This window comes from Zootoca vivipara, chromosome 13 (assembly GCF_965207765.1).
Source record: "Zootoca vivipara chromosome 13, rZooViv2.hap1.1, whole genome shotgun sequence".
In the NCBI taxonomy this organism is placed as follows: Eukaryota; Metazoa; Chordata; class Lepidosauria; order Squamata; family Lacertidae; genus Zootoca; species Zootoca vivipara.
In genome coordinates this window covers 47535454-47556419 of record NC_142596.1, presented here as the reverse complement: position 1 = coordinate 47556419, position 20966 = coordinate 47535454, and the positions used below count along the sequence as shown (strand labels likewise).

Here is a 20966-nt window from a genome sequence, read left to right as displayed (position 1 = left end):
AAACTCTGTCATATTGAGCGTGCATGGAATCGGCTGTAAGAGTGCCTTCATAATGATGATCGGTTAATTATGGGGCATGTATTGCGCTGGTAGGGGGCATGCAGAAGCTTGTTTTGGCCTGTTGACCCACATGTATGATGGTCCTTGTAGAACCATAGAGTCGGAAGGAACCACAAGGGTCATCTAGTCCACCCCTTGCGATGCAGGAATCTCTTGCCCAACGTGGGACTCGAACCCACAACCCTGAGATTAAGAGTCTCATGTTCTACCGACTGAGCTATCCCAGGGGCTCTCTTCTTCCTCAAAGCTCTTTTCTTGTGTTTAAGCTGAACATCATAATTTGATAAGGCCCCACCCATTCCATGCATGTAAAGCAGTTTCATACTACTTTGAGCAGTCCTGGCTTTCCCCCAAAGAATGCTGGGAACTGTAGTTTGCTAAGCATGCTGAAAGTTTTTCAGAGATCCCCATGCCCCTCCCAGAGCTACAACCTTGAGTGGTTTAATGATCAGGGAATTCTGGGAATTGTAGCTCTGTGAGGACTGCAGCCCATTTCCTTCCCTCCTCCTACCAACTCTCAGCCTCTTAATAAACTACAGTTCCCATAATTCATTGGGGGAAGCTGTGGCAGGAAGAAGGTATTTTCAGATAAAAAAGTATCTCGGCTTGCAAGCTTGTCCAAACACCTAAAATCCAGCTTCATTTATTGAACTGATTCTTGTTATACCCTTAACGGGTCCTGATGCCCTGCAGGTGCCAGATAAACTGAACTGGACAAACTGATCTGTGCTTTGGACACAAGAAGTGCCAGCTGGAACACCTCTGAGCATACGCAGAGTGCCTTTTCCTCCCTTGCTCCTGAACAGCCTCAGTTGGTTCCTTCATCCTTGGGGCCAGGAGATGTGCCTATAGGGCAGACTTAGAATCATAGAATCATAGAGTTGGAAGAGACCACAAGGGCCATCCAGTCCAACCCCCTGCCAAGCAGGAAACACCATCAAAGCCAGGGGTCAGCAAACTTTTTTTAGCAGGGGACCAGTCCACTGTCCCTCAGACCTTGTGGGGGGCCGGACTATATTTTCAAAAAAAAAAAAATAATGAACGAATTCCTATGCCCCACAAATAACCCAGAGATACATTTTAAATAAAAGGTCACATTCTACTCATGTAAAAACATGCTGATTCCCGGACCGTCCATGGGCCGGGTTTAGAAGGCGATTGGGCCGCATCCGGGCCTTAGTTTGGGGACCTCTGATCAAAGCATTCCTGACAGATGGCTGTCAAGCCTCCGCTTAAAGACCTCCAAAGAAGGAGATTCTACCACACTCCTTGGCAGCAAATTCCACTGTCGAACTTCCTGCCAGGACCGCCTGGGATAGGCATAGGCAAACTCTGGCCCTCCAGATGTTTGGGTCTACAATTCCCATCATCCCTAGCTAGCAGGACCAGTGGGTCAGGGATGATGGGAATTGTAGTCCCAAACATCTGGCGGGCCGGAGTTTGCCTATGACTGGTCTGGGGGGAAGCCAAAATTTTAAGCAATCCACAGTACCCGGGGGCAGGCATGGGGGTTGGGGAGATGAACCCGTGAGAAAGTTCAGGGGTTCTTGCAGCCTCACTGCCGCTAATGCTATTGTTCATACTTAAAGAAGCAACGCCTAATTGCAGCCCTGGACTGCCTATCGGGGAGAAGACACAGGGAGGATCAGCAGAGCAAGTAAAAGGATTTTTATAATGCAGTGACTCTTTCTGCTCTTTCCCTGCTGTCTGAGCCCCTTTCTAGACCCTGAACTTTCCTGTAGCCAGGCCAGCTTGAGACGAAACTTTTTTTGGGGGGTGGAGAAGTTGCGATTGTGGAGAATCTGGGTGGTACAGAGAACTTTACTGTTTGTGCGACTGTAAAAGTGTCAGAGGGAAGTTGTTGGCTGCAAAACTTACAAATTGTATGCCAGGGTTGCATTCATGCTTCCTATTGAAAGCACATTAAGGGCGGTATCCAGCCCCCTTGTCCCACCAGCATGAAAATTCCTGTTTGTGCAATGTGACTTGCCCATACCCAAATCTTCTCCTGTGGGTTTGGGGACCCCTAAAACAAATTTTGGGACCCAGGTGGTGCTGTGGGTTAATGCACAGAGTCTAGAGCTTGCTGATCAGAAGGTCGGCGGTTCGAATCCCTGCAACGGGGTGAGCTCCCGTTGCTCGGTCCCAGCTCCTGCCAACCTAGCAGTTCGAAAGCACATCAAAGTGCAAGTAGATAAATAGGGACTGCTCCGGCGGGAAGGTAAACGGCGTTTCCATGTGCTGCTCTGGTTCGCCAGAAGCGGCTTTGTTATGCTGGCCACATGACCCGGAACCTGTCTGCGGACAAATCCCAGCTCCCTCGGCCTATAGAGCGAGATGAGCACCGCAACCCCAGAGTCGGACATGACTGGACCTGATGGTCAGGGGCCCCTTTACCTTTAAAACAAATTTAAGAGGTGCACAGGGGAGGAGAGGGGGGGGAAAGTCCTCTTCTGCAAGTGGAAATCTTTGCGCTGTGCTGATACGACAGTTACATGAAGCTGCATGCAAGCCTTTTTAAGGGCTTCTGTGAGCTCACTGCACCCACCTGCTGAGAAGGGAGCCTGTCATGTCTCTGAATGATCCCCTGCTTTGGCGTTTGCCTCCCTCCAAGTCAGCTGTTGATGGGCGTGTGGCATGGTTAGAAATTAGCCAGGCGCGTTTTGCGACTAGACCGGGTCCAGTTGCTACCACGTGGAAATCTCTGGATGCCAGGTTGGCGACGGACATCTCCAACTGGCTAGCTCCTCCAGCTTTCTTAAGCAGCTTAATTATTGCATTTTTATCCCACATTTATCTCCAAGGAATACATGGGTTTACCCCCCCCCTCAATGAATCCCTACTACGACCCTGCGAGGTAGGGTAAGAGGCTGGTGTGTGGCTGTGTGATTACACAATGCAATTATTTCGTGGGGGGGGGGAACAACCCCCATTTAGAGGAGGCTTCTGTCATCTCTGTATGATACCCCATTCTCATCCTCCACTCTTTGAATCCACCTCTGATGAGGGATTTGTGATCCATTCTCGCCTGGTTCGAGGACTCAGCAGAACAACCTGCCTTGACCTTCTGTACGTGCCGAAAAGCTAGAGGGCAGATTGAGTCCCCATCCGAAACACATCCTTCAAAATCCAGGGCAGAGAGAGAGAGAACCGTTGAGTCCCCCCTTCTGTGCACGGGTCGCTGCTCTGAAATGTGTGCCGCCGTTGCTTGTGGAGCAGAGAACTGCCCCGGCTCTTTGAAAACTAGGTCACCATCAACATGGAAAACAAAAGCAACAATTTCGTGCCTGCGAGTGAAAGGAGAACTCCAGTGTGGGACAGAGTGCAGGGCCCACGTTTAAAGCAGCAACGGCTAGCAACTCTGGAGCAGAAAACTTGGATCAAAGATCCAAATTGCTCCCCAAGAAAATGCAGCTCCCGTAGAAATGATGCTAATTGTGCTAACGCCCTTCTGGTTTCTTTCATGCCTTTGCAATGTTTGAACTACTTTGCATAATGTTTTTGTTTCGCTTGCTTGGGTGAATTTGGGGACCTGCAGCTTCTTCTCAGTCTGTTCACCTCCAGCTTCTGAGATGAACAGACCTTGTTCACCACCACCTCCTCCCCAAAAAACCCTTCCAATTTCATCTATGAGAGCTAGAAACTTGCTTTTGCATGTCCTCGATTTTAAAACAAGAGCTCGCCCTTCCTGGGAAGCTGGGCTTTGCTTCCACTTCTGTAATAATAATAGTAATAAAAATCATAATTATTATAATTTCTATTAATTAACTGACCTTCACCCTGAGGTTGCAGGACGGGTGACACCATTAGAACACAGTATTAAAAACAGTCTAAACCAAGTTACAATCACTGGGTCCTAAAATCAAAAGCCAGGGTGACAAGGTATGTATTCAGCATTCGCCAGAATCTGGATGGTGAAGGTGCCCAACGCATCTCTGTGGGGAAGGAGTTCCACATCTTGGGGGCTGCCACAGAGAAGGCCCTGTCCCAGGGTGCCACCCCCCCCCAAATATCTGAGGGAGGTGCAACTGTTTTGCTGTTTGCTGCCCTGGGTTCCACCAGGAGGAAGGGCAGGATTGATGTTTGTGTCTACTACTCCCAACTGGTAAATGTAGCCTCCTTGTCCAGGAGCAGTCTATCTCCAAATAATCAATACCTGCAGCAGTTGGGAGAAGCCTGTAGCCTTTACAACTTGGACTTCCCATGGGGGCATCCGGTTGCCCTCTGTCTAAAGCAAACTGCTCTTTAAGCTGTTCCAGCAGGACTCTCTCTGATATGGGTAACGCACAGTGGGGAGGAAGGGGCCTGGTAGAAACTTGGACTGCAGCTCTTCCTGTGCGTCTCTCTCTTCCTTGACTCTGTGCTTTCCTCAGATACGGAGCTCCTGGCGTGGAGTTCACAGGCCTACATAGGGAAACGGCGACAGTCACCCAGATGCACTTTCTACCTGGACAGGTAAAAGAACGGTACCTTTTGGTCCCCTCTTGACGCTGCCTGCAGGTTGATACCCCTTCCCTGTCGGTATTAGGCAGCCACCTGCATTGTATTTTTTTTTACCCCGTTGGGAACTTTTCTGGGGTGGGCTGGGGTGCAAAGTCAAAACACTGAAAAGGCAGAGCAGGCCAGTTTCTTAAAGACGATCGAGAATAATAGTGCTTGTCTTGTATCTCAGGTTCTACAAATGCTAGGAACTTAATTGGAGTCCCGTTAAAGAGGGGAAAGGCAGCGAAAAGCCCAGAAGAGAGGTTGTGGTGCCCAACTTAAGATGGCTTTAAAAGAGGTTTAGACAAATCTGTGTCTAATGGCTGTCAGAGGCTACTAGTCATAATGTCTGTGCTCTGCCTCCACGGCCAGAGTCAGCATTGCTTCCTAACACCAGTTGCAGGAATCTGCCCTTGTGCTCGGATCCTGCTCGTAGACTTGCCACAGACTTCGGGTGGGCTGCTGGGAAAAGAGGATGCTGGCGTATAAATGAGCCATTGGCCTGAGCTAGCCAGCCCGTCTTCTGTTCTTAACTACACGCTTAGATGATTTTCCTTCTTTTCCAGGGCCGGCTGCTGTCTCTCCTCGACGACAACACTCTCCACCTTTGGGAGATTTACCAGAAAGATGGCTACTCTCACTTGGAGGAGACCCATAGCTATGTCCTCCCCGGACGTCCAGGGTTCGACACCGCTAAGTACTCATTGCTTGCTTGCCTCCTTTTTCCTCCTTTTTGGGGCGCTGTGGGTTCTTGGGAGATGATCCCCTGCGAAGATGCAGGGACCGCTTTAGCGATCTCGTAGATTACTCAGCATCTAGAGGATCCCGCCTTCGCCTTGCCTTCTTAGCCACCACCTGCCTTCCTGCTTCGTAAGCTGTCTCCCAGCTGTCTCTCTGCTGTTAGGCAGCTTCTAAGCTCCCCAAGATCATTCGCCTCTGTTGAGAGTAGGTCTGGACGATACCTGTTTTTCAACATTGCAATATATAAGCAGCTAAACATCGCAATATACATTCGTACCTTGGTTTTTGAACAGCTTAGTTCTTAAACGTTTTGGCTTCTGAATACCGCAAACCCGGAAGTGACTGTTCTAGTTTGCAAACTATTTTTGGAAGCCAAATGTCTGACAGGGCCGCGCTTTGGTTTGCGAACATTTTGGAAGTCGAATGGGCTTCCGGAACGGATTCCATTCAACGTCTGAGGTACGACTGTACTGATATTTAGGGATGGAGCTATGAAGAGACTTTGGCTGGCTTCACGGTTTTCCCTGCATCATGATTTTTGCATAGCACACACAAACACATTATGATTCATGATGTATTGCCAGGTCAAAAATTGTGAAACCGTTATCACGATATGGATTTTGATTGGTTTTGGACGATATATTGCCCAGCCCTAGTTGAGAGTATATGCTACATGGCCTGCCCAGCCTCCAAACTATCTGTGGGTGCAGTGGGGCCGGCTATCCCATCAACAGTGGCCAAGTGAGAGTCATCTTCCAGTCTGATTGGACTCTGTACATGGAATGCAGAGGAGGAATCATTGTGTCCTTTGCCTTGGGTGGTGGCAGAACGACCTCGGCCCAGTATACCTGAAGGAGCATCTCCACCCCCATTGTTCAGAGGGCCCTCTCGGTGGTGGCGCCCACTCATCAGATATCAAGGAAATAAACAACTACCTGACTTTTAGGAGACATCTGAAGGCAACTCTGTTTAGGGAAGTTTTCGATGTTTGATGTTTTATTGTGTTTTTAATATTTTGTTGGGAGCCGCCCAGACGGGCGGGTTATAAATTTGCACCTGCCATGGCAAATTTAGAGGGCAGGGGTGAGAACAGGCAAATTTAAATAGTAATAGTAGTAGTAGTAATAATAATAATAATTGGTAGTAGTAGTACCGTGTTTCCCCCTTTTTAAGACACCGTCTTATAACTTTTTTTACTCAAAAAAACAGACGGTGTCTTATTTTCAGGGGATGTCTTGTACCTTAAGGCCTCCTTGGAAGGGCCAGGCCACTGGCTCGGGGTGCTGCTGGGCGCTCTGCGCGGCACCGAGGCGGCAGGCTGCTGGCTCGGCGCTCCGCCCGGCGCTGCGGGCGCTCGGCGCTGCAGACCGCCGGTTCCGGCGGCGGGGGGCAGGCCTCGGGCAGCTCTCCCCCCAAAAAAGAAGAGGCCAGGCGCTGCAGAGCCCTCCGAGCGCTCGGCGCTTCGGAGCGCTCTGCTCTGCAGCCGCTGGCCTCGGGCAGCCAAACAAAAAGAGAAGAGGCCAGGCGCTGCAGGGCGCTCCGAGCGCTCGGCGCTTCGGAGTGCTCCGCTCTGCAGCCGCCGGTTCTGGCGGCGGGGCGGCAGGCCTCGGGCAGCTCCTCCCCCCCCCAAAAAAAGAAGAGGCCAGGCGCTGCAGGGCGCTCCGAGCGCTCGGCGCTTCGGAGCGCTCCGCTCTGCAGCCGCCGATTCCGGCGGCGGGGCGGCAGGCCTCGGGCAGCTCCTCCCCCCCCCAAAAAGAAGAGGCCAGGCGCTGCAGGGCGCTCCGAGCGCTTGGCGCTTCGGAGCGCTCCGCTCTGCAGCCGCCGGTTCCGGCGGTGGGGCGGCAGGCCTCGGGCAGCTCCCCCCCCCCAAAAAAAGAAGAGGCCAGGCGCTGCAGGGCGCTCCGAGCGCTTGGCGCTTCGGAGCGCTCCGCTCTGCAGCCGCCGGTTCCGGCGGCGGGGCGGCAGGCCTCGGGCAGCTCCTCCCCCCCCCAAAAAAGAAGAGGCCAGGCGCTGCAGGGCGCTCCGAGCGCTCGGCGCTTCGGAGCGCTCCGCTCTGCAGCCGCCGGTTACAGCGGCGGGGCGGCAGGCCTCAGGCAGCTCCCCCCCCCCGCAAAAGAAGAAGCCAGGCGCTGCAGGGCGCTCCGAGCGCTCGCTGCTTCGGAGCGCTCCGCTCTGCAGCCGCCGGTTCCGGTGGCGGGGCGGCAGGCCTCAGGCAGCCCAAAAAAAAGAAAATAAAAGAAGAGGCCAGGCACTGCAGGGCGCTCCATGCGTTCACTGCAGCAACAGCAGCCGGTTCCAGGCCCCTCTGGCTGGCTGGGGCGCTCGGCGGTCTCGCATGGAGGTATGTCTTATTTTCGGGGGGTGTCTTAGATTTCACTAATGCTAAAAAATGCTGCCATGGCTTACTTTCTGACTACGTCTTAAAAAAGGGGAAACACGGTAATAGTAGTAAAATTCTAAGCCACTCTGGGCGGCTTACAGCATGTATTAAAACATAATGAAACATCAAACATTAAAAACTTGCAGAAACAGGGCTGCCTTCAGATGTCTTCTAAAAGTGGTATATAGTTCTTTATCTCCTTGACATCTGAAGAGAGGGTGTTCCACAGGGAGGGCGCCACTACCGAGATGGAAGCAACACGGTTGAGCTTTTGTGCAGAGGTAAATTCCAGACAGAGCTGCCCTCAAGGAGACCTTCTGGTGGTAGAATGTCTGCCTTGTTCAATCGCAGGCTCAATCCCCAGCCTCCCCTTATACCTTGGGAGAGCTGCTGTCAGCTAGTGCAGGCAGTATAAGGCCTCTTCCTCTGTTCCTGTGTCCAAACCTGATGCTCTGGGGAACAAGCAGGGTTTGTAATGCACATTCCAGCTTCTGCTCTCACTCTGCATGTGCGAGGGAGCCGCAAAAAGGACTAGCTGCTTGCCACGTGCGGTGACTATGCACCCTTCGCTGGCGCCTGCTTCCCTCTCCTGGTTTTGTCTCCCAGCATCTGTAAGCTTGCATATCTCGCAAGCGGGCGCCGCAGCTTCATGGGAAGTGTGGTCTGTGCTTTTCAGGTCCGAGGCTCTGAGCTGGCGGCGTAGCTTTAAAAGAGCATCACGGGAGAGGGAAGAAGAGCAGCTTTCTCTCGGGTTCCTCTGCTTGGGTGTGCGGGGCCTGTCAATCTTCTTTAAACGACTGCCTGGTGGCGGTGGTTGGACAGCATTTGCCACAGCTGCGCAGACTTTCTCCTTGAAATGTGTTTCCTCTGGGGGTGTTCACTATTCAGATCGATTTTCCATTTGTGGGTGCGTGCAGTCTAGGACGGTGGTTTTCCATCCGTGTTTCTGCGAAACTAGCTTCCCAAGAAATGCGAAACTAGCTTCCCAAGCCATCAGAATCTCAGGAAATTGCAGGGCACAGGGGGTCTCCATGCTTGGCTTTGGCCAGGCATAGGCAAACTCGGCCCTCCAGATGTTTGGGACTACAACTCCCATGATCCCTAGCTAACAGGACCCAGTGGTCAGGGATGATGGGAATTGTAGTCCCAAAACATCTGGAGGACCCAGGTGTGTAGTGCCCCACACGAAGGGAGCGTGTACTTTTTATTTTTATTTGCAAAAATATCTGTGCTGCAAATATCAACAATAAAGCTGCATTTGCAAAACTAGTGTTGCATTTGCAAAACTAGTACAGGGGTCTCCGCACTTACGGGCTACCTTCCCGGGCACTACGTGTAAACGTGAAATCGCCTATACAGTTGTACCTTGGTTTTCGAACAGCTTAGTTCTTGAACGTTTTGGCTCCCAAATGCCACAAACCCAGAAGAGACTGTTCTGGTTTGTGAACTATTTTTGGAAGCCAAACTTCTGACGTGGCTTACGCAGCTTCCGATTGGCTGCAGGAAGCTCCTGCAGTCAATCAGAAGCCGCACTTTGGTTTCCGAACATTTTGGAAGTCGAATGGACTTCCAGAACGGATTCCGTTCGACTTCCGAGGTACGACTGTAGTGGACAACACCATTTAAAAAGCCAAACTCCACCAAAAATCCATAAAAATCTGCCGAAGTCCACCGCAGTCTCTCTCTCTAAACCTCCTTTTTTCAAACTCCCAACTCTCCACAGGCTTCAAAGGTTGGCGTAAAGGCTCACGGCTTTGCAGTTGCAAAGGCTGCTGGGATTGCTATCAGTTTTCCTGCTCTTTTTACAGTCCCCCCCTTTTAGGGGCCAATTTTGCTCTTTTCATGCCTTTGCACCGTTTAAATAGATTTATTTAATTATTCCCTGGCATCCCACACCAGACAAATGCACGTGAGTGGGGAGAAACCTATATAAGCTGCAGCACAAATCAGTAGAAGGGTCTCAGGATAGCTGGATCCCTCCTTAGGGAAAGCCTGGGTGAGCAGATGAGTCTTCTCCAGCACTGTAAGTGCCTGCCTGTTGTTTCTGGGAACACATTCAAAAGGGCTGGTGCCACCACTCTTAAGGCCCTGGTCCTAGTGGTCGCAAGATGAATCTCGGGGGCAAGCGGCCTTACTGAGAGCACCTCTCCTGAGGATTGAAATGAAAGGGCAGGGTTGTGATGACGCAAGGCATTCCTGGAACTCGCTTCCTTTGGAACTCGCTTCCTTTGGAACTCGCTTCCTTCCTGGAACTTTGGAACTCGCTTCCTTGGCCAATGCCCACGGCGAGAGGGTGTCCCAGAACACCTTGGAAAACCATTGGCCTGGCGATTGAGTAAGGATGGCTCCTGATCGCTCTCCTCTTCCTGACAGCTCCCCTCCCAGCATCACCCGGGTGACGGTCATCTTGTTGCGGTCAAGCTGTGACGTGGCCTACCTTGGCACAGAAGGGGGTGGCATCTACTTCCTGGAACTTCCCGGCTTGACGCTGCAGGAGGACAGGACTCTGTACCAAGACGAAGTCCTGCAGAGGTGAGCTCGCCCCGGCGATGCTTCCGAAAGGGTGGGGAGTGCGAATCTAAATTCAATTAGGGTAGAAATGTGAGTGCGGATGGTATCTAACTCCAAGTAGGCTTGCTAAGATGTACAGGGCTGAATCAGATAAGTGCTGGAGATGCAATGAGGTGGAGGGAATATTCTTTCATATGTGGTGGACTTGTAAAAAGGTAAAAGTGTATTGGGAAATGATCCATAATGATTTGTAAAAAAAATGTTTAAAAGTACTTCCCCCCCCAAAAAAAAACCCCAGAGTTCTTTTTGTTGTGGATAATTCAGATGGAAATTCCCAGGTGTCAAAAAAGGTTATTTATGTGTGCTACTACTGAAGTCATTGAGATTTTAAGGTTGTTTAAATGAAGATTCTAAAATAGAAAATAGAAAATTTAATAAAAATTATGGGGGGAAGAAAGAAATGTGGGCGAGGGAGGTCCTGTGATCCTCACCCCAGTAAAATGTGCCAGCTGCTAGGTCTTTATGTCAGAGCTTTTGTCATGGTCTGGTTAGAAGCAGCGAAATGGTGGGAGGAATCAGTTGATGAACCACCAAGGGAAGAAGACCCAGAGCCTGGGGGTGGGACGATGCTGTGGTGTCAGAGGGAGACGAGGGAGAAGATTGAGAAGACTAGGAAGAGGAGGTGTTGGAAGCCGAAGAGGTAACAGGGCTTAGTGAGCGGGGAGAATCTGTGACAGAGAGAAGTCTAGAATCAGAGACAGAAGCTAAAGCAGGAGAGGGAGGCCAAGAGACAGAGATTAGTCAGGCTGACAGAGAGTCACAGGCGTCCCCCCCCCTCCTGCTGTGATGAGTTCCCCTCTCCTCTGTCTCCCAGTACCCAAAGAGGGCTGAAACGGGTGGAGCAACGATAGGCTGCATGTAGGCGCAGTCTCTGATTGCTTGAAAAAAGCCCTGTAATGGAGGGGGACTTTGATGGCTGCGGAGAGGCGGGGACTTTCAAGTGTTGGCAACTGCTCCTTGGGGAAGTACCTACCAAGGATGAGCTGCTCTGCTCATTAAGCCTGACATTCAGCCAAGTCAGTTTTTGCTAATGAAGTGTTCTCTCCGACTGTGTGATGGACAATTTTGCATGCAGAAGGTTCCAGACAGGGCTGGGAAAGAATCCCACTGCTATTGCAACTCTTGGCTAGTAGTCGGTGTACAACATTCTGACCTGGGTGGACCAATGATGTGCTCTGTGCATACAAGGCAGCTCCCTGTTTAATTTAGGACCCTGAGGACTGGGATCTTAACATTCTTTTTAGAGGCAGGACCATAGTTCAGTGGTATAGGACCTGCTCTGCAAACAGGAGAAGCTATTCCTCTCCTGGAACTGCAGTTCCCAGAGTGGGAAGGAAACAGGGGTTTTTCCTAACAACTCTTAGCACCTTTAACAAACTGCAGCTCCCAGAATTCCTTGGGTGAAGCCATGACTGGATCGATGACCCACAGGGTCCCTTCCATGCCTGAAATTCTATTGTTCTATTGTTCTCCGTCCCTGCCTTGTTATCCCACAGCGTCCCCGAAGACTACCGATGTGGGAAGGCGCTTGGTCCGGTGGAATCTCTGCAGGAACACCCCAAAGATCCTGCCAAGATCCTGATTGGCTACAGCAGAGGCTTGATGGTTCTTTGGGACGGAAGCACGAGGGAAGCTGAGCACCTCTTTCTGGGCAACCAGGTAACTCTTATTTATTTCGTTTTTTTGGAATTTTTAAAATATCCCATCTTTCTCTAAGGAGCTCAAGGTGGCACCCGTGCCTTCTCCCCAATCTCATTTAATCCCCATCACAACCCTGCGAGGTAGGCTAGAGGCAGTGGCTGGCCCCCAAGGTCATGCCCAGTGAACTTCATGGCCGAGTGGGAGATTTGAACCCGGGTCTCCCAGGTCAAAGGCTAATTAACATTCTATGTCCTTTTAAATGGGTTTGGGGAAGTGGGGGAGGAGTTACTGTTTTGTTCTTGTACTTATTGTGTATTTTGCATTTGCATTTTGTATTTTTACGCTGTTCTTCATCCGAAGATCTCGGGGTGGCATGCAAATTAAATAAATAAAATATATGAATAATAAAATGCCGACGAGCCCCCCCAAAACACGTTTTCTCCCCCTGCCGCACTGACCGTTCTGTTGCCCAGAGGTCTTTTTGCCCTTCCCTCTCTCTCTTTCTCGCCATTGTGTGCGTCCCAAGTGCTTCAGGCCTCACGTTTTGGGTTTTCGTCTTTTGCAGCAGCTGGAGAGCCTCGGATGGGAGCGGAGCGGCCAGACGATTGTGAGCTCTCACAGCGACGGAGGCTATGCTGTGTGGCCGGTGACGGGCAGCTCCCCAAAGACCCTGCAGCCAGCCAGCACCACTATCCCTTACGGTGAGGCTAATGGATATAGGGTCTCTACCAGCAATTTGTCTGGGCTCTACATCCAGTGTAAAAACGGGGGGAATCCTCCTTGATGCACACGTCAAAATCACTTCTCTCCCAACTGGGGCGGGAAAGTGCCGAAAGACTGTGACTCGCGCAATTTGATGTACCGGTATTACTTTGTTGGGAGCTGCCCAGAGCGGCTGGGGCAACCCAGTCAGATGGGCAGGATATAAGGTTGTTGTTGTTGTTACATCAGAGGAGTGTGGCTAGCCCAGAATGGCTTTGTGGGCTTTGTCGGCCTCGAGAAGAGGTTGGAATTGGGGTTGGGTTGGGAGGAGAAATGTGAGCCAGGTCATTTTCTTCTGCTTGCGTCTTACAAAGTGAGGACGTTACTCCAAATTCTTCCTCTCCCGTTCTAGGTCCGTTCCCATGCAAAGCTATCAACAAGATTGTCTGGCAGACGTGTGACTCAGGGTAGGTCTCGTGTCTGGATTAAGAGTAGATTTTACTCCTTGGCTGTGCACCTCCCGTGCCCTTGGATTTTGCAACCTGTGTGATATTAACGTCCTCCTGGCTTCTTTTCACCTGCGGCGCTTTTGCGATGGGGTGACCTGGAGGGGGGGGCTCAGAGGACGTTGAAGTTGCGTGGCCTTGTTGCCTGACTGCTGTTTCTAACTCCCGTCCTGTAGGAGCCCCTATATCATCTTCAGTGGGGGAATGCCCAGGGCCAGTTATGGAGACAGGCACTGTGTCACCATCCTGCAAGGACAGACCTTGGTCACCCTTGATTTCACGTCGCGTGTCATCGACTTCTTCGCCGTGTGCAACACAGAGGTAGAGGAGGGTAAATACCTTTTGTTATTTTCAAACATCTCTTTATCCCAAGAGGATATGTTTAGACAACAGCAGCCAATCTGATTGGTTGCATGCATATATCTCTGCTTCCCTCCAAAGAGCTCAAAGGTGACCTGCATGCTTCTCCCGCCCTCCCCCTGCTTCCCCCTTGTTTTTATCCTCACCACAACAACCCTGTGAGGTAGTGTAAGGGGAAGAGAATATAGGGACCCCCCTCCCCTCATCAGAAGCAGCTCCTCCACAAGCAGCGATAGCAGCGAGGACGCTCAGGAGTCCAGTCAAGAAGGGGAGAGAAAGGGCCAGGGCTCTGGTAGCAAGGGAGAGCCCCTGCTACACAGGAAGGAGGAAGAGAGAGAGGGGGAAAGGGGGGGAGAAGGAAAACATGGAGCGTAGACCCTTTTCCCCCTCCGGTTCTGGAATTACGCAGGAGAAGGAGGGGAAAGAGATTTGCTGTCCCGAGACTCTTATGTTGGAGGAGGTCCAGGGGCGGTCCAGTGCCGGATTCTGCATCGGACTGAGCAGACATGCTTTTACACACCAGTTTCACTGTAAATAGATTGCACCAATAAAGACTGTTTAAAGACAAGCATGCGGAGCGTCGTTACTCTAGAGTAGTCGCAAGAATCCCCTGACAGGTAGGTTGGCCCGAGAGACAGTAACTGGCCCAAGGCCACCCAGTGTGCTTCATGGCCGAATGGGGATTTGAACCCTGGTCTCCCCAACATCCTAGTCTAGTACTAATTTACAAATCTGCAGCATGACCACGTTTGGAGAACGTACGGTGTGCCATTCTGGTTGCCCCATCTAAAAAAAGGGGGGGGGATTGGGGCTTTTGGAGAAAAGATGAGAAACCACCATAGTAGTTTGTAAAATGATACGTGACCTGGAGAAAGTGAGCAGAGAACGACGTTTCCCCTTTTTTTTATATAACACTAGAAGTTAGGGACACCCTGTGAAGCTGAATGTTGGCAAATTCAAGAAACATGAAAGAAAGGACTCCTTCACTCAGCATGTGTTTAAACTGCGGAACTCTCTCCCACTGGAGGCAGCCACCAACATGGATGGCTTTAGAATAGGACTAGACAAATTCATGGCCTATTAGCCAGGATGGCTCGGCTCTGTCTTCACTGTCGGAGGCAGCAATTCTTCTGAATTCCGGTTGCTGGAAACCACAGGAGGAGAGAGAAAGCTCTTGGGATCCTGTTCTACTTGCAGGGTTTCCCATTGATCCACTGTGAGAACTAGATGGGCCATTGGCCTGATCCAGCAGGCTCCTCTCAGGTTCTTAACAGAGACAAGAACACCATTGTTCTCTCCCTCTCTGTTTTCTCCATCTCTGCCTCCTAAGTTGTCCTCTCTCCTTTCCTCCTCGGTCACCCACAAAGTCAATCTGTCCTGGCGCATCTTAATGGGGCACGTCCCCCACTCTCTCTCTCTCTTCCAGAGTTCGACAACCCAACCGCCTTGGTGGTCCTGGTGGAGGAGGAGCTGGTTGTCATTGACCTGCAGACGCCGGGCTGGCCCACCATTCCTGCCCCGTACCTGGCCCCGCTCCACTCCTCGGCCATCACGTGCTCCTACCACATCTCCAACGTCCCCCTGAAGCTGTGGGAGAGGATCATCAGCGCGGGAGAAGACCAGAGCCCTCGCCTCTCCTTTGTGGTGAGTTGGCGCAGGGATGTCTCTGGAAAGGCCGCCTCGCCCCCCCCTTTGACCCTCTTGCATCATGGCCAGAGGGGGGGTCTCGCTTCCTTTGATGACCCCCACAAAAAGAAGCATGAAGCTGTGCCTACTGCACACAACAACAACAACAACAACAACAACAACAACAACAACAACAACAACAACATTTTACTATTTATACCCCGCCCATCTGGCTGGGTTTCTCCAGCCACTCTGGGCAGCTCCCAACAGAATATTAAAAACATGATAAAACACCAAACATTAAAAACTTCCCTAAACAGGGCTGCCTTCAGAAGTCAGATAGTTGTTTATTTCCTTGACATCTGATAGGAGGGCATTCTACAGGACAGGTGCCACCACTGAGAAGGTCCTCTGCCTGGTTCTCTGTAACCTCACTTCTCGCAGTGAGGGAACCACCAGAAGGCCCTCAGAGCTGGACCTCAGTGTCCGGGCAGAACGATGGAAGTGGGGATGCTCCTTCAGGTATCCTGGGCTGAGGCCGTTTAGGGCTTTAAAGGTCAGCACCAACACTTTGAATTGTGCTCAGAAATGTACTGGGAGCCAGTGTAGGTCTTTCAGGACCAGTGCTATGTGGTCTCCACTCCCAGTCACCAGTCTAGCTGCCGCATTCTGGATTAGTTGCCATTTCTGTGTCACCTTCAAAGGTAGCCCCACATAGAGCGCACTGCAGTAGTCCAAGTGAGAGATAACTAGAGCAGGCACCACTCTGGCGAGACAGAGACTAAATACTTCTGTGCCCAGGACATCTGAATTAGGGGAGGGATAGTAATTCTGGTGAGGGACACATTGTGCTCCTTCTGGGATAGTTTGCCCACCTTTGGTCCCCACCCTCCACTCAGCTCTCACCTGTGGCTCCTAGAAGCTGTCGGCATGTGGTCGTGGCCACATCTTGGGAACGGCTTCGACTGGCCAGCTAAACGAGGCTTTGACTGGCCCATTTTGCCCAGACAGCAGCCCAGCAATGGCTGCACCTTAGTTTCCAAAGCCTGGGAGCCCGTCTAGCTTCTCTTGGGAGTATACACTACACTTTCTCCAGCTGAACTGCGGAACTCAACGCTGCAAGATATAGCAATGGCTATCAGTGTAGAAGGCTTTGAAAGGGGATTAGGCAGATTCATGGAGGATCAACCTTTCAACAGCTCATAGCCACAATGGCTATAGATTACAAAGTGGGGGGAAATATTACAGAATGGTGGTGGAATTCCCTGCCTATAGAGGTGGCGCTTGGCTTCTTCATTACAGTGGTACCTCTACTTACGAATTTAATGTGTTCCGAACACAGATTCGTAAGTCGAAAAAATTTGTAAGTCGAATCCCATAGGAATGCATTGGGAGAAAAAATTCGTAAGTCGAAGCAACCCTATCTAAAAATTCGTAAGTAGAAAAAATCCTATCTAAACCGCATCCAAGATGGCGGACGGAGTTCCATTTGTAAGTAGAAACATTCGTAAGTAGAGTTATTCGTAAGTAGAGGTACCATTGTATATGGCTTTCGGCAGATGATGAAAACACACCGCTTTAGCATCCTGGTCTTGGGCACCCTGAGATGTGTGTTTGCAGGAGCCGCCATATTCTTGTGTTATGTAGTTTTTAATTCTGAGTTTTGAATTGTTGTAGCCCATTGTGGGGCCTGCTATGCATGCAAACCGGGGGTCTTTGGATAAAGGGTGGCACTCTGGCCACAATTCTCTTTTCCCACATTTGTCTCCATCTCTCTCTCTCTTAGCAGAACTGGCCCATTAACGGAGGGAGGAACCTTGCACAGGAACCCACCCAACGGGGGCTTCTCTTGACCGGGTACGTTGTGTTTTGGTTTCTCCCCAGGCTGTCCTCCTCCTGAGTAATGTTGTTTGTGCCGAGTGCGAATCCCATACACGCAGTACACCTTAAAGCAGAAGGCAGCTGAGGCAGGGTGTTTGAGAGCAACCTCCCTTCAAGCTGGGGCCCCGTCAGATGGTGTTCGGCTGCCATCGCCACCTGCCAGCGTGGTGGGGGTGAGAGCTGTGGTCCAGCAGTTACTCGAGGATGCCAGCTCTGTGAGATTGGGGAAGGGCCACAACTCGGTAGCTAAACACCTGCCTTGCATGCACGGAAGTCCCAGGTTCAATTCCCGATAGCTTCTCCTGTTAGGGCTGGGAAGGACTCCGTCTGAAATCTTGGAGACGCGCTGCCAGTCAGTGTGTAGACCAGGGTTTCCCCAAATTTGGATCTCCAGCTGCTTTTGGACTACAATTCCCATCATCCCTGGCCACTGGTCCTGCTAGCTAGGGATGATGGGAGTTGTAGTCCAAACCAGAGACCCAAGTTTGAGAAGCACTGCCCTACAACTTTGGGGGCTCCCAGGCCTCATCTGCACTACGCATTTAAATCGAGGGAATGTTATCAACCATGCTCTTTTTAAAATATATAATAAGCAATTCATTTTCATTGCAGTTTATCTGCTTTCGGACCGATTTAAACAACTTAAGATTTCTTATGTTGCTCAGGTCCTACTTTGCATATTTTTATTTTTTACAATTACATATCACTATTATTAATAGTAGTAGTAGTAGTAGTAGTAAGAAAACACCTAGTGGTTTATAACAATGATGCACAAAATCATACAGCAAAAGCCATGTAAAAATGTGTTGCAGCTTGAAATCAGCTAACCGTAAGGGGCAGATGCTTTCTAAACTAATGGAATAGAAGAGCTTTCAGCAGTTTTTAAGAGTTGGAGTGCAAGGTGCACTTTGTTTGTATAAAGCATCGTCCAGTTTCTGGAAGCGCAAATTTGGAACAGGAAGAATCCCCCCCGCCCCCCGCTCTGTGGTTGAGACACTTCTCCTTGGGTGTAGTGAGAATCCCACCCCCCCCACCCCTTTTGCTTTGGCTGCCTGGCAAGAATGCATCAGTTGTCCTTGTTGAGGGTTTCCCCCTCTCGTTTCCTTCCTTTGCTCTTGGCAACTCCTGAGCTGCTTGGTGTCAAGCGTTACGTGGTCCAGTCTTCTTCACTTTCCCCCTTGGGGAGTGGAGCCAAGGTTTCGCTAGCCAGAGGCAGCAGATGTTCAGGCCCAAGCAGAGGCTTCAAAGGTAGGGAAGTTGAAGCAAGCCGGCCAGATCCTGGCTTGCAGCCAACCTGCGGTAGTCTCTCTGGGCAGGAAGTGGCCCGTTCGGTTCTTACATGAGCTGTGAGTTGGGGGTCTTTTGGCCACCTCACACAAACCGCCCGTTCAGTTCTCTCCGCCCTCCCACCTGCAAAATGGGGATAATCAGTGTGGTCCTACCTTAGAGACATGATTGCAAGGATTAGAGAGGCCATAATAAACAATGTGCTTCTTACAACCGAAATGTGCAATGAGTCACTTGTTATGGATTCTTTTTTCCTGGTTGAGATAGCAGAGTGAGGGGGAGAAGACTAGAGAAATCTATTCCAATGGGGTGGTTTCTCCTCCCTGTATTTTCCTTCTCTTTCCCAACTGCCGCATGAGGGGACTGTTATAAAGCCTTTTGAGTCGCGCTGCCAAAACCAATTGCAACCTGATCTCATTTTCTTAACTCGCTCTCTTTTTCTCTCGCCCGCCAAGGGCAATCTGGTAATATTTGGCGTCTGCGCCTCCCAAATTCCTCCAGCGTGCGGAAATAATAATAAAAAACCAGGACTTTTCAGGTTTTGCTTTCGAGGGGCAAAGGAAGAAGTCGGGAAGAGATCAGATGATTGGAAAAGTGTGTTTGCAAAAAGATCGCATCTCCTCTCTGCACTGGGCAGAGTTTGGTTTCATAGTGGGGGGGGTGAGTTAGCCGAGCTGAATATATTCGCTGTAATGCTGTCAAGGACAGAGTTGTCAACATATTGGCACCCCCAGATTCTTGCAGCTGGAATAATTTGTGGGAAAATCACTTTTCTTCTGCCAGCTGAGGCCATTTGTGCACAAATCTGCAGAATGTGTGGGGTGGGTGTGTTGTTGATGCTGAACCACATCTGCCGTCATCCTTGGCCACCATTAATGCTGGCTGGACCTGATGGGAATTGTAGTGCGATGGTACCTGAGGTTAGCCAGAGGTTAGCCACATCTGGCCTAGGCGCCAGATGAGAGTCTGTGCAGGAGGAGGAGAGTGTGCAATTTACTCCTTGCCATTTGTAAAAAAAAAACAAAAAATGGGAACAGGTTCCGCTAGGTTCCACTACAATAAGCATGCACACCAGGTTGGGGGGGGCGGGGACCTCTGGCCCTGCAAGTCTTACTGAACTTCCACTCCCAGCATTCCACTTCCAGAAAACATGGCCAGGGATGATGGGAGTTGTAGTTCAGCAGCGCCTGGAGGCCGAAAGGTTCCACGCAGCTGAAACAAGTTGCAAGTATTCCGCCTTGTGGGATACCTTTGGGAGAAGCAAAGGCTAAGGCAGTGGTTTCCAAACCTTTTTCAAAGAGGGCCAGATGTGATGAAGTGAAGGGCTGTGAGGGCCGACCAAAGTTGCTGAGGTTTCTTTAGGATTTTACCCCAGGAGACGAACTGCTTCAGGGGCCGGATTGAACAGACCGGCAGGCCGGATTAGGCCCCCCAAACGGACTGTGGACATGCCTGGGCTAAGGGGCCAACCTTACACAAATCCGGAGAGGAGTCCCTAAGATGGTTGGATGCCTCCTTCCAGCAACTCCTGCAGTCAAGCTGGCGCAAAACATATTGCACTGCTTTCCTTTGAACCCCATCAGTGAGGCCGGGTTGGGGGGGGGGAGGCTTGACATCTGGGCAGCACTGGACCTCCTTGCACACTGTCCAAGTTTGCACCCTGGGGAGGTTACTTGGGTGCTGCTAACGCAGCGGTTTGACTTCACCCTCGGAGACACTCCATTGCCTCTTGAGACAGATGCCAACAAATTCCTTCTCGGAACCAAGCTAAGAGAGTCCCAGGTAAGAAGAACATGAGAAGCTGTGGGAGCAGGCCCATCTAATTCAGCTTCCTCTTCTCACACGTGCCTCAGCTCTGGGGATTCACCAGCCACGAGAGGGCTTTTGTGGGGGTCTCAGGCCTTACTTGTGGGTTTCCCAGAATGAGCATCTGTTTGGCCACCGCGAGAACAGGAGCCTGGCCTGGCCTGGCCTGGCCTGACCCAGCAAGACTCTTCTCACGATCTTACAGATATTTTCCCCACAACCAGCCTTTGCCAAAAACAACCTTCCTCTCCACAGGCATGAAGACGGCACGGTTCGGTTTTGGGACGCTTCGGGAGTCTCCCTCAAGCCGCTGTACAAGCTGGGCACGGCCAACATTTTCCAGACGGACTGTGAGCACAACGATAGCCTGAACCAGTCTTGCGAGGAGGACTGGCCGCCCTTCCGGAAGGTAACAACCCCCCCTCCAAATGCCTGTGCTCTCATGGTAGGGGATCGGATGGGGGCCCTTTGCTCATTGGGGCAGAGTGACGACTCTTGCCTCACAGTAGCTCTGTGTCTCTTGAGCTGTGTGGTTCAATAGGTATGGATAGAGAGCCTCCCATTGCCTTCCATCCCCATCGTTCTGCCCGGACACTGAGGTCCAGCTCCGAAGATAAATAATTATACAGTGGTGCTTCGCTAGACGAATTTAATTCGTTCCATGGGTCTTTTCTTATAACGAAAAATTCGTCTGGCGAATCCCATAGGAATGCATTGAATTTTTTTTGAATTTTTTTTTGCCCATAGGAACGCATTAATTGAATTTCAATGCATTCCTATGGGAAACCGCGATTCGCTAGACGATATTTTTTGGAAAACAAATTCGTCTAGCGAGGCAACCTCTACAAGAAAAAACCTTTCGTTAAGCGGAAATTTCGTTAAGCAGGGCATTCGTTAAGCGAGGCACCACTGTATGAGCTTCG

At 50.8% G+C, this 20966-nt stretch overlaps 1 protein-coding gene across 4 annotated transcripts in view; it reads left to right on the top strand.

The window, feature by feature from the left end:
- LLGL1 (LLGL scribble cell polarity complex component 1) overlaps positions 1-20966 on the top strand; it is a 79708-nt gene that overhangs the window by 40608 nt on the left and 18134 nt on the right. The window contains exons 3-12 of one of the 4 annotated variants that reach the window (XM_035132325.3): positions 4434-4515; positions 5109-5224; positions 10037-10195; positions 11731-11893; positions 12441-12576; positions 12990-13044; positions 13260-13414; positions 14870-15087; positions 16859-16926; positions 20299-20452. In XM_035132325.3, the coding sequence (XP_034988216.3) occupies positions 4434-4515; positions 5109-5224; positions 10037-10195; positions 11731-11893; positions 12441-12576; positions 12990-13044; positions 13260-13414; positions 14870-15087; positions 16859-16926; positions 20299-20452 (1306 nt within the window). Of the gene's footprint in view, positions 1-4433; positions 4516-5108; positions 5240-10036; positions 10196-11730; positions 11894-12440; positions 12577-12989; positions 13045-13259; positions 13415-14869; positions 15088-16855; positions 16927-20298; positions 20453-20966 lie in introns of all 4 variants that reach the window. The other 3 variants (XM_035132324.3, XM_035132322.3, XM_035132321.3) reach the window with 3 other exon arrangements.